This window comes from Heptranchias perlo, unplaced genomic scaffold (assembly GCF_035084215.1).
Source record: "Heptranchias perlo isolate sHepPer1 unplaced genomic scaffold, sHepPer1.hap1 HAP1_SCAFFOLD_113, whole genome shotgun sequence".
NCBI lineage: Eukaryota > Metazoa > Chordata > Chondrichthyes > Hexanchiformes > Hexanchidae > Heptranchias > Heptranchias perlo.
Genome location: NW_027138352.1, coordinates 596,050 through 610,494, shown reverse-complemented (window position 1 = coordinate 610,494; position 14,445 = coordinate 596,050). Strand labels below are relative to the sequence as shown.

The following is a 14,445-nucleotide window of genomic DNA, read 5'->3' as shown; positions in this document are numbered from 1 at the left end:
ACACTCACACTGCGACTCACTGTACCCCACAATACAACACACTCACACTGTGACTCACTGTATATCATAATACAGCACACTCACAATGCGACTCACTGTATATCATAATACAGCACACTCACACTGTGACTCACTGTACCCCACAATACAGCACACTCACACTGTGACTCACTGTACCCCACAATACAGCACACTCACACTGTGACTCACTGTACCCCACAATACAGCACACTCACACTGTGACTCACTGTACCCCACAATACAGCACACTCACACTGAGACTCACTGCATATCATAATACAGCACACTCACACTGTGACTCACTGTACCCCACAATACAGCACACTCACACTGAGACTCACTGTATATCATAATACAGCACACTCACACTGAGACTCACTGTATATCACAATACAGCACACTCACACTGTGACTCACTGTACCCCACAATACAGCACACTCACACTGTGACTCACTGTACCCCACAATACAGCACACTCACACTGAGACTCACTGTACCCCACAATACAGCACACTCACACTGTGACTCACTGTACCCCACAATACAGCACACTCACTGTGACTCACTGTATATCATAATACAGCACACTCACACTGCGACTCACTGTATATCATAATACAGCACACTCACACTGCGACTCACTGTATATCATAATACAGCACACTCACACTGCGACTCACTGTATATCATAATACAGCACACTCACACTGTGACTCACTGTACCCCACAATACAGCACACTCACACTGTGACTCACTGTACCCCACAATACAACACACTCACACTGAGACTCACTGTATATCACAATACAGCACACTCACACTGTGACTCACTGTACCCGACAATACAGCACACTCACACTGAGACTCACTGTATATCATAATACAGCACACTCACACTGTGACTCACTGTACCCCACAATACAGCACACTCACACTGAGACTCACTGTATATCATAATACAGCACACTCACACTGAGACTCACTGTACCCCACAATACAGCACACTCACACTGTGACTCACTGTATATCATAATACAGCACACTCACACTGAGACTCACTGTATATCATAATACAGCACACTCACACTGAGACTCACTGTATATCATAATACAGCACACTCACACTGCGACTCACTGTATATCATAATACAGCACACTCACACTGTGACTCACTGTATATCATAATACATCACACTCACACTGAGACTCACTGTATATCACAATACAGCACACTCACACTGAGACTCACTGTATATCATAATACAGCACACTCACACTGAGACTCACTGTATATCATAATACAGCACACTCACACTGCGACTCACTGTATATCATAATACAGCACACTCACACTGTGACTCACTGTATATCATAATACAGCACACTCACACTGTGACTCACTGTATATCACAATACAGCACACTCACACTGCGACTCACTGTATATCATAATACAGCACACTCACACTGTGACTCACTGTACCCCACAATACAGCACACTCACACTGTGACTCACTGTATATCACAATACAGCACACTCACACTGTGACTCACTGTACCCGACAATGCAGCACACTCACACTGAGACTCACTGTATATCATAATACAGCACACTCACACTGTGACTCACTGTACCCGACAATGCAGCACACTCACACTGAGACTCACTGTATATCATAATACAGCACACTCACACTGTGACTCACTGTACCCCACAATACAGCACACTCGCACTGTGACTCACTGTATATCATAATACAGCACACTCACACTGTGACTCACTGTATATCATAATACAGCACACTCACACTGTGACTCACTGTATATCATAATACAGCACACTCACACTGTGACTCACTGTATATCATAATACAGCACACTCACACTGTGACTCACTGTATATCATAATACAGCACACTCACACTGAGACTCACTGTATATCATAATACAGCACACTCACACTGCGACTCACTGTATATCATAATACAGCACACTCACACTGTGACTCACTGTACCCCACAATACAGCACACTCGCACTGTGACTCACTGTATATCATAATACAGCACACTCACACTGTGACTCACTGTATATCATAATACAGCACACTCACACTGTGACTCACTGTATATCATAATACAGCACACTCACACTGCGACTCACTGTATATCATAATACAGCACACTCACACTGTGACTCACTGTATATCATAATACAGCACACTCACACTGAGACTCACTGTATATCATAATACAGCACACTCACACTGTGACTCACTGTATATCATAATACAGCACACTCACACTGCGACTCACTGTATATCATAATACAGCACACTCACACTGCGACTCACTGTATATCATAACACAGCACACTCACACTGTGACTCACTGTACCCCATAATACAGCACACTCACACTGTGACTCACTGTATATCATAATACAACACACTCAAACTGCGACTCACTGTACCCCACAATACAACACACTCACACTGAGACTCACTGTACCCCATAATACAGCACACTCACACTGTGACTCACTGTACGCCACAATACAGCACACTCACACTGTGACTCACTGTATATCATAATCCAACACACTCACACTGCGACTCACTGTACCCCACAATACAGCACACTCACACTGAGACTCACTGTACCCCACAATACAGCACACTCACACTGCGACTCACTGTATATCATAATACAACACACTCACACTGCGACTCACTGTACCCCACAATACAGCACACTCACACTGAGACTCACTGTACCCCACAATACAGCACACTCACACTGTGACTCACTGTACCCCATAATACAGCACACTCACACTGTGACTCACTGTACGCCACAATACAGCACACTCACACTGTGACTCACTGTACCCCATAATACAGCACACTCACACTGTGACTCACTGTACCCCACAATACAGCACACTCACACTGAGACTCACTGTATATCATAATACAGCACACTCACACTGAGACTCACTGTACCCCACAATACAGCACACTCACACTGTGACTCACTGTACCCCACAATACAGCACACTCACACTGTGACTCACTGTATATCATAATACAGCACACTCACACTGTGACTCACTGTATATCATAATACAACACACTCACACTGTGACTCACTGTACCCCACAATACAGCACACTCACACTGTGACTCACTGTATATCATAATACAGCACACTCATACTGAGACTCACTGTACCCCACAATACAGCACACTCACACTGTGACTCACTGTATATCATAATACAACACACTCACACTGAGACTCACTGTACCCCACAATACAGCACACTCACACTGTGACTCACTGTATATCATAATACAGCACACTCATACTGAGACTCACTGTACCCCACAATACAGCACACACACACTGTACCCCACAATACAACACACTCACACTGCGACTCACTGTACCCCACAATACAACACACTCACACTGTGACTCACTGTACCCCACAATACAACACACTCACACTGAGACTCACTGTATATCATAATACAGCACACTCACACTGTGACTCACTGTACCCCACAATACAGCACACTCACACTGTGACTCACTGTACCCCACAATACAGCACACTCACACTTTGACTCACTGTACCCCACAATACAGCACACTCACACTGTGACTCACTGTACCCCACAATACAGCACACTCACACTGTGACTCACTGTACCCCACAATACAGCACACTCACACTGAGACTCACTGTATATCATAATACAGCACACTCACACTGAGACTCACTGTATATCATAATACAGCACACTCACACTGTGACTCACTGTACCCCACAATACAGCACACTCACACTGCGACTCACTGTATATCATAATACAGCACACTCACACTGTGACTCACTGTATATCATAATACAGCACACTCACACTGTGACTCACTGTATATCATAATACAGCACACTCACACTGTGACTCACTGTATATCATAATACAGCACACTCACACTGTGACTCACTGTATATCATAATACAGCACACTCACACTGTGACTCACTGTATATCATAATACAGCACACTCACACTGTGACTCACTGTATATCATAATACAGCACACTCACACTGTGACTCACTGTATATCATAATACAGCACACTCACACTGCGACTCACTGTATATCATAATACAGCACACTCACACTGTGACTCACTGTACCCCACAATACAGCACACTCACACTGAGACTCACTGTATATCATAATACAGCACACTCACACTGCGACTCACTGTATATCATAATACAGCACACTCACACTGTGACTCACTGTATATCATAATACAGCACACTCACACTGTGACTCACTGTACCCCATAATACAGCACACTCACACTGAGACTCACTGTATATCATAATACAGCACACTCACACTGCGACTCACTGTATATCATAATACAGCACACTCACACTGTGACTCACTGTATATCATAATACAGCACACTCACACTGTGACTCATTGTACCCCACAATACAGCACACTCACACTGTGACTCACTGTACCCCACAATACAACACACTCACACTGTGACTCACTGTATATCATAATACAGCACACTCACACTGAGACTCACTGTATATCATAATACAGCACACTCACACTGCGACTCACTGTATATCATAATACAGCACACTCACACTGTGACTCACTGTATATCATAATACAGCACACTCACACTGTGACTCACTGTACCCCACAATACAGCACACTCACACTGTGACTCACTGTATATCATAATACAGCACACTCACACTGTGACTCACTGTACCCCACAATACAGCACACTCACACTGAGACTCACTGTACCCCACAATACAGCACACTCACACTGCGACTCACTGTATATCATAATACAACACACTCACACTGCGACTCACTGTACCCCACAATACAGCACACTCACACTGAGACTCACTGTACCCCACAATACAGCACACTCACACTGTGACTCACTGTACCCCATAATACAGCACACTCACACTGTGACTCACTGTACGCCACAATACAGCACACTCACACTGTGACTCACTGTACCCCATAATACAGCACACTCACACTGTGACTCACTGTACCCCACAATACAGCACACTCACACTGAGACTCACTGTATATCATAATACAGCACACTCACACTGAGACTCACTGTACCCCACAATACAGCACACTCACACTGTGACTCACTGTACCCCACAATACAGCACACTCACACTGTGACTCACTGTATATCATAATACAGCACACTCACACTGTGACTCACTGTATATCATAATACAACACACTCACACTGTGACTCACTGTACCCCACAATACAGCACACTCACACTGTGACTCACTGTATATCATAATACAGCACACTCATACTGAGACTCACTGTACCCCACAATACAGCACACTCACACTGTGACTCACTGTATATCATAATACAACACACTCACACTGAGACTCACTGTACCCCACAATACAGCACACTCACACTGTGACTCACTGTATATCATAATACAGCACACTCATACTGAGACTCACTGTACCCCACAATACAGCACACACACACTGTACCCCACAATACAACACACTCACACTGCGACTCACTGTACCCCACAATACAACACACTCACACTGTGACTCACTGTACCCCACAATACAACACACTCACACTGAGACTCACTGTATATCATAATACAGCACACTCACACTGTGACTCACTGTACCCCACAATACAGCACACTCACACTGTGACTCACTGTACCCCACAATACAGCACACTCACACTTTGACTCACTGTACCCCACAATACAGCACACTCACACTGTGACTCACTGTACCCCACAATACAGCACACTCACACTGTGACTCACTGTACCCCACAATACAGCACACTCACACTGAGACTCACTGTATATCATAATACAGCACACTCACACTGAGACTCACTGTATATCATAATACAGCACACTCACACTGTGACTCACTGTACCCCACAATACAGCACACTCACACTGCGACTCACTGTATATCATAATACAGCACACTCACACTGTGACTCACTGTATATCATAATACAGCACACTCACACTGTGACTCACTGTATATCATAATACAGCACACTCACACTGTGACTCACTGTATATCATAATACAGCACACTCACACTGTGACTCACTGTATATCATAATACAGCACACTCACACTGTGACTCACTGTATATCATAATACAGCACACTCACACTGTGACTCACTGTATATCATAATACAGCACACTCACACTGTGACTCACTGTATATCATAATACAGCACACTCACACTGCGACTCACTGTATATCATAATACAGCACACTCACACTGTGACTCACTGTACCCCACAATACAGCACACTCACACTGAGACTCACTGTATATCATAATACAGCACACTCACACTGCGACTCACTGTATATCATAATACAGCACACTCACACTGTGACTCACTGTATATCATAATACAGCACACTCACACTGTGACTCACTGTACCCCATAATACAGCACACTCACACTGAGACTCACTGTATATCATAATACAGCACACTCACACTGCGACTCACTGTATATCATAATACAGCACACTCACACTGTGACTCACTGTATATCATAATACAGCACACTCACACTGTGACTCATTGTACCCCACAATACAGCACACTCACACTGTGACTCACTGTACCCCACAATACAACACACTCACACTGTGACTCACTGTGCCCGACAATACAGCACACTCACACTGAGACTCACTGTATATCATAATACAGCACACTCACACTGAGACTCACTGTATATCATAATACAGCACACTCACACTGCGACTCACTGTATATCATAATACAGCACACTCACACTGTGACTCACTGTATATCATAATACAGCACACTCACACTGTGACTCACTGTACCCCACAATACAGCACACTCACACTGTGACTCACTGTATATCATAATACAGCACACTCACACTGTGACTCACTGTACCCCACAATACAGCACACTCACACTGTGACTCACTGTATATCATAATACAGCACACTCACACTGAGACTCACTGTACCCCACAATACAGCACACTCACACTGTGACTCACTGTACCCCATAATACAGCACACTCACACTGTGACTCACTGTATATCATAATACAGCACACTCACACTGCGACTCACTGTATATCATAATACAGCACACTCACACTGAGACTCACTGTACCCCACAATACAGCACACTCACACTGTGACTCACTGTACGCCACAATACAGCACACTCACACTGTGACTCACTGTACCCCATAATACAGCACACTCACACTGTGACTCACTGTACCCCACAATACAGCACACTCACACTGTGACTCACTGTATATCATAATACAACACACTCACACTGAGACTCACTGTATATCATAATACAGCACACTCACACTGTGACTCACTGTACCCCACAATACAACACACTCACACTGTGACTCACTGTACCCCACAATACAGCACACTCACACTGTGACTCACTGTATATCATAATACAACACACTCACACTGAGACTCACTGTATATCATAATACAGCACACTCACACTGAGACTCACTGTATATCATAATACAGCACACTCACACTGTGACTCACTGTGCCCGACAATACAACACACTCACACTGAGACTCACTGTACCCCACAATACAGCACACTCACACTGTGACTCACTGTACCCCACAATACAGCACACTCACACTGAGACTCACTGTACCCCACAATACAACACACTCACACTGTGACTCACTGTATATCATAATACAGCACACTCACACTGTGACTCACTGTATATCATAATACAGCACACTCACACTGTGACTCACTGTACCCCACAATACAGCACACTCACACTGTGACTCACTGTACCCCACAATACAGCACACTCACACTGTGACTCACTGTACCCCACAATACAACACACTCACACTGTGACTCACTGTATATCATAATACAGCACACTCACACTGTGACTCACTGTATATCATAATACAGCACACTCACACTGAGACTCACTGTACCCCACAATACAACACACTCACACTGTGACTCACTGTATATCATAATACAGCACACTCACACTGAGACTCACTGTACCCCACAATACAGCACACTCACACTGAGACTCACTGTATATCATAATACAGCACACTCACACTGTGACTCACTGTATATCATAATACAGCACACTCACACTGTGACTCACTGTACCCCACAATACAACACACTCACACTGCGACTCACTGTATATCATAATACAGCACACTCACACTGTGACTCACTGTACCCCACAATACAGCACACTCACACTGTGACTCACTGTACCCCACAATACAGCACACTCACACTGTGACTCACTGTATATCATAATACAGCACACTCACACTGTGACTCACTGTACCCCACAATACAGCACACTCACACTGCGACTCACTGTATATCATAATACAGCACACTCACACTGTGACTCACTGTACCCCACAATACAGCACACTCACACTGTGACTCACTGTACCCCACAATACAGCACACTCACACTGTGACTCACTGTACCCCACAATACAGCACACACACACTGTGACTCACTGTACCCGACAATACAGCAGACACGCACTGTGACTCACTGTACCCCACAATACAGCACACACACACTGTGACTCACTGTACCCCACAATACAGCACACACACACTGTGACTCACTGTACCCCACAATACAGCACACACACACTGAGACTCACTGTACCCCACAATACAGCACACACACACTGAGACTCACTGTACCCCACAATACAGCACACACACACTGTGACTCACTGTACCCCACAATACAGCACACACACACTGAGACTCACTGTACCCCACAATACAGCACACTCTCACTGTGACTCACTGTACCCCACAATACAGCACACTCACACTGTGACTCACTGTACCCCACAATACAGCACACTCACACTGTGACTCACTGTACCCGACAATACAGCAGACACGCACTGTACCCCACATTACAATACACTCACACCGTACCCCACATTACAATACACTCACACCGAAGCCCACATTACAGTACACTCACACTGTACCCCACATTACAATACACTCACACTGTACCCCCTCATTACAATACAACAGTACTGTACCCCAAATTACAGTACACTCACACTGTACCCCATGTTACAATACATTATTACTGTACCCCACATTTCTATAGTCATATACTATACCCCACATTGCAATGCTGATAGTGTACTTGAGTACATATTAAAATTCTCAGAGTACCCCATTATACAATGCTTATAGTGTACCCCATTATACAATGCTCATAGTGTACCCCACATTACAATGCTCATAGTGTACCCCACATCACAATGCTCACACTGTACCCCACATTACAATACACTCACACTGTACCCCACATTACAATGTTCACACTGTACCCCACACTACGACACACTGTGACACATCTGATTACATTTGGATAGCTTCAAATGATTTGGGTGAGGTCAGGGACTCCCTACCTGGGGACCCATATCTCCACGCTCGCCCTTCAGTCCATTATCTCCGGGACTTCCCTGGAAACCAAAAGCAAAATTCGTATGAGCACGAATGAGAACACACGGGGAAAATATAACAACGGGGGCAACAAGGGCAGAAATCAGACTCGGGCGGGAGAACGATCACGTCGACCGCCCTGCCTGATGTTCACCTCTGCGGAACTTTAATGGGTGCCAAGAGTGCCAACCCTTGGCGTCCAGGCACCATCTCAGCATCGAGTGTTTAAAATTTGCAGCTCCCCTAAATAGCTGCTTTGCTTCAGTGCACTGCTTAGGCTGGAATCGAACCCTAAACACACCAGGAGGGCCCTGTTTTAAAAGATAGCTCATCTCAGTGAGGGCAGAGCAGGCTCTATCACTGGCCTCAGTGCGCTAGGGGAGGGGGGAGGCTGAGCTGGACCAACCAGTATCCCTTGCTCCTTCTCGCCCGTAATTGCCCCATTTGTGGACTTCAGGGGAAGGATCTGTTCGGGTTCTGCTGCGTTACCATTGTCAGGTTTGACATGGGTCTCTCCCCCACTCGCTGCTGCACTACAGTAGAGGAAATGTCCACTGGGAAAGAAGTGGCAGGGGAAAAGGGCCACAGAGGTGAACCCATGCTAATGTTGGGCCATTGGGATCGGCAATGGGGACCATGAGGCACGGTCAGCACAAGGTGCCCTAGCAGACCAGGGAGTTCTGAGGAGACTCGGGCCTCCCAGCTACCCCATGGTGCAGTTACCATCACCGCAGCCTTGATCTTGATCAAATTCATCTACTCGTGTGTTGACCCAGCAACTTATTGTCAAAACTTCTTAAAGCGATTACTTTTGATGGGTGTTGATTGTTGTTGTAACTGCCATCATGCAGCAAAAACATCCCAGAAGCAGGGAATGAGTATTTAATCTGCCCCGGGGGGTGTTGATTGAGGAAGGGACGTGAGCTGATGCAATGCTCTACTTCAAATAGTGGCTCAAGATCTTTGCTGGTCACCTGAGTCATGCAGATAGGGTTAACTTCATCCAAAAGACGGCACCTCCGACAGTGCAGCACTCCCTCAGTACTGACCCTCCGACAGTGCAGCACTCCCTCAGTACTGACCCTCCGACAGTGCAGCACTCCCTCAGTACTGACCCTTTGACAGTGCAGCACTCCCTCAGCACTGACCCTCCGACAGTGCAGCACTCCCTCTGTACTGACCCTCCGACAGTGCAGCACTCCCTCAGTACTGACCCTCCGACAGTGCAGCACTCCCTCAGTACTGACCCTCCGACAGTGCAGCGCTCCCTCAGCACTGCCCCTCCGACAGTGCAGCGCTCCCTCAGTACTGACCCTTTGACAGTGCAGCACTCCCTCAGTAACGACCTCCGACAGTGCAGCACTCCCTCAGTACTGACCCTCTGACAGTGCAGCGCTCCCTCAGTACTGGCCCTCCGACAGTGCAGCACTCCCTCAGTTCTGACCCTCCGACAGTGCAGCACTCCCTCAGCACTGACCCTCCGACAGTGCAGCACTCCCTCAGGACTGCCCCTCCGACAGTGCAGCGCTCCCTCAGTTCTGATCCTCCGACAGTGCAGCACTCCCTCAGTACTGACCCTCCGACAGTGCAGCACTCCCTCAGTACTGACCCTCCGACAGTGCGGCGCTCCCTCAGCACTGCCCCTCCCACAGTGCAGCACTCCCTCAGCACTGCCCCTCCCACAGTGCAGCACTCCCTCAGCACTGCCCCTCCCACAGTGCAGCACTCCCTCAGCACTGACCCTCCGACAGTGCAGCACTCCCTCAGTACTGACCCTCCGACAGTGCAGCACTCCCTCAGTACTGGCCCTCCGACAGTGCAGCACTCCCTCAGCACTGCCCCTCCGACAGTGCAGTGCTCCCTCAGTACTGACCCTTTGACAGTGCAGCACTCCCTCAGTACCGACCTCTGACAGTGCAGCACTCCCTCAGTACTGACCCTCCGACAGTGCAGCACTGACCCTCCCACAGTGCAGCACTCCCTCAGTACCGACCCTCCCACAGTGCAGCACTCCCTCAGTACTGACCCTCCGACAGTGCAGCACTCCCTCAGTACTGACCCTCCGACTGTGCAGCACTCCCTCAGTACTGACCCTCCGACAGTGCAGCACTCCCTCAGCACTGCCCCTCCCACAGTGCAGCACTCCCTCAGTACTGACCCTCCGACAGTGCAGCGCTCCCTCAGTACTGCCCCTCCAACAGTGCAGCGCTCCCTCAGTACTGACCATCCGACAGTGCAGCACTCCCTCAGCACTGACCCTCCGACAGTGCAGCGCTCCCTCAGTACTGACCCTCCGACAGTGCAGCACTCCCTCAGTACTGACCCTCCGACAGTGCAGCACTCCCTCAGTACTGACCCTCCGACAGTGCAGCACTCCCTCAGTACTGACCCTCCGACAGTGCAGCGCTCCCTCAGCACTGACCCTCCGACAGTGCAGCACTCCCTCAGCACTGACCCTCCAACAGTGCAGCACTCCCTCAGTACTGACCCTTTGACAGTGCAGCACTCCCTCAGCACTGACCCTCCGACAGTGCAGCACTCCCTCTGTACTGACCCTCCGACAGTGCAGCACTCCCTCTGTACTGACCCTCCGACAGTGCAGCACTCCCTCAGCACTGACCCTCCAACAGTGCAGCACTCCCTCAGTACTGACCCTTTGACAGTGCAGCACTCCCTCAGCACTGACCCTTTGACAGTGCAGCACTCCCTCAGTACTGACCCTGCGACAGTGCAGCACTCCCTCAGTACTGGCCCTCCGACATTGCAGCACTCCCTCAGGACTGACCCTTCGACAGTGCAGCGCTCCCTCAGCACTGACCCTCAGACAGTGCAGCGCTCCCTCAGTACTGACCCTCCGACAGTGCAGCGCTCCCTCAGTACTGGCCCTCCGACAATGCAGCGCTCCCTCAGTACTGACCCTTTGACAGTGCAGCACTCCCTCAGTACCGACCTCCGACAGTGCAGCATTCCCTCAGTACTGGCCCTCCGACAGTGCAGCACTCCCTCAGTTCTGACCCTCCGACAGTGCAGCACTCCCTCAGCACTGACCCTCCGACAGTGCAGCACTCCCTCAGGACTGCCCCTCCGACAGTGCAGCGCTCCCTCAGTTCTGATCCTCCGACAGTGCAGCACTCCCTCAGTACTGACCCTCCGACAGTGCAGCACTCCCTCAGCACTGACCCTCCGACAGTGCAGCACTCCCTCAGGACTGCCCCTCCGACAGTGCAGCGCTCCCTCAGTTCTGATCCTCCGACAGTGCAGCACTCCCTCAGTACTGACGCTCGACAGTGGAGCACTCCCTCAGTACTGATCTTCCGACAGTGCAGCCCCTCCGACAGTGCAGCACTCCCTCAGTACTGACCCTCCAACAGTGTAGCACTCCCTCAGTACTGACCCTCCGACATTGCAGCATTCCCTCAGTACTGCCCCTCCGACAGTGCAGCACTCCCTCAGTACTGACCCTCCGACAGTGCAGCACTCCCTCAGTACCGATCTCCAACAGAGCAGCACTCCCTCAATACTGACCCTCCGACATTGCAGCACTCCCTCAGTACTGACCCTCCGACAGTGCAGCACTCCCTCAGTAGTGACCCTCCGACAGTGCAGCACTCCCTCAGTACTGACCCTCCGACAGTGCAGCACTCCCTCAGTAGTGACCCTCCGACAGTGCAGCACTCCCTCAGTACCGACCTCCAACAGTGCAACGCTCCCTCAGTACCGACCTCCAACAGTGCAGCACTCCCTCAGTAGTGACCCTCCAACAGTGCAGCACTCCCTCAGCACTGCACTGGGAGAGTCGGCCTGGATTATTTGCTCAAGTCACTGCAGTGGGACTTGACCCCATGACCTTCTGACGCAGAGGTGAGAGTGCGACCCACTGAGCCATGCCTGAATGATTGGATGGTATCCCTGGTACATAATAAGGGATCAACATCACCATGACTCCTTGCATTAAAAAGATCTTAGGCCTCATTGGCGGCTTAGACTTCCTTCTAAGTTTTGCTATTTTAGTTTATTAAGTTTGGAGCCCGTTTCTTCCCCCTTAATAGCCTCACCCAATCCCACTGTTCTTCATTGTCCATTGACGCCGTGCTGATTTGGACAACAGACAAAGCAGTGGAAAGGCAGGAGGCAGGGACGAGGTTACTTACCAGCGGGCCTGGTCTTCCTGTGAAACCCATGGGACCTGAAGCACCTCGTAACGCCAACTGGAAGAGAAAGGGAGAGCCCCGCGGGGTCAACAAAGGAGGTTACACGAAAGACTCTCAGACCAGATACTCTGAGGGCAGGATTCACACAGCCCAAGGCCTAGGCCCGAACCCATTGCTCAGTTCATGGAGCCGCACGCAACTGGGTTTCCACGGAAACGGTGGTGTTCCATGCACTTTGCCCCCCCCACATGACAGCCGTTACTTAGCGTCACCAAGCCAATCAGACAGTTCCATTCTCAAGGTAGAAGCCTGTGGTTGACACTTATTTCTGCGGAGTCACAACACCTGTTTCCTTGGTGCTCATTTGAGACCCCTTTCCCCCTCCCCACACACACACATCCTGTTTTGGCCTCCACCTATCCGCTCCATCACCAAGACCGCCTACTTCAACCTCCGTAACATCGCCCATCTCCACCCCCGCCTCAGCTCATCTGCTGCTGAGACCCTCATCCATGTCATTGTTACCTCCAGACTCATCTACTCCAATGCTCTCCTGGCCGGCCTCCCATATTCCACCCTCTGTAAACTTGAGCTCATCCAAAACTCTGCTGCCTGTATCCTAAGTCCT

At 48.8% G+C, this 14,445-nt stretch overlaps 1 protein-coding gene across 1 annotated transcript in view; it reads right to left on the bottom strand.

The window, feature by feature from the left end:
• LOC137307843 (collagen alpha-1(V) chain-like) overlaps window positions 1–14,445 on the bottom strand; it is a 522,869-nt gene that overhangs the window by 176,208 nt on the left and 332,216 nt on the right. The window contains exons 14-15 of the mRNA XM_067976930.1: window positions 13,818–13,874; window positions 9,633–9,686 (exon numbers count right to left, since the gene is read on the bottom strand). Coding sequence (XP_067833031.1) covers window positions 9,633–9,686; window positions 13,818–13,874 — 111 coding nt within the window. The remainder of the gene's footprint in view (window positions 1–9,632; window positions 9,687–13,817; window positions 13,875–14,445) is intronic.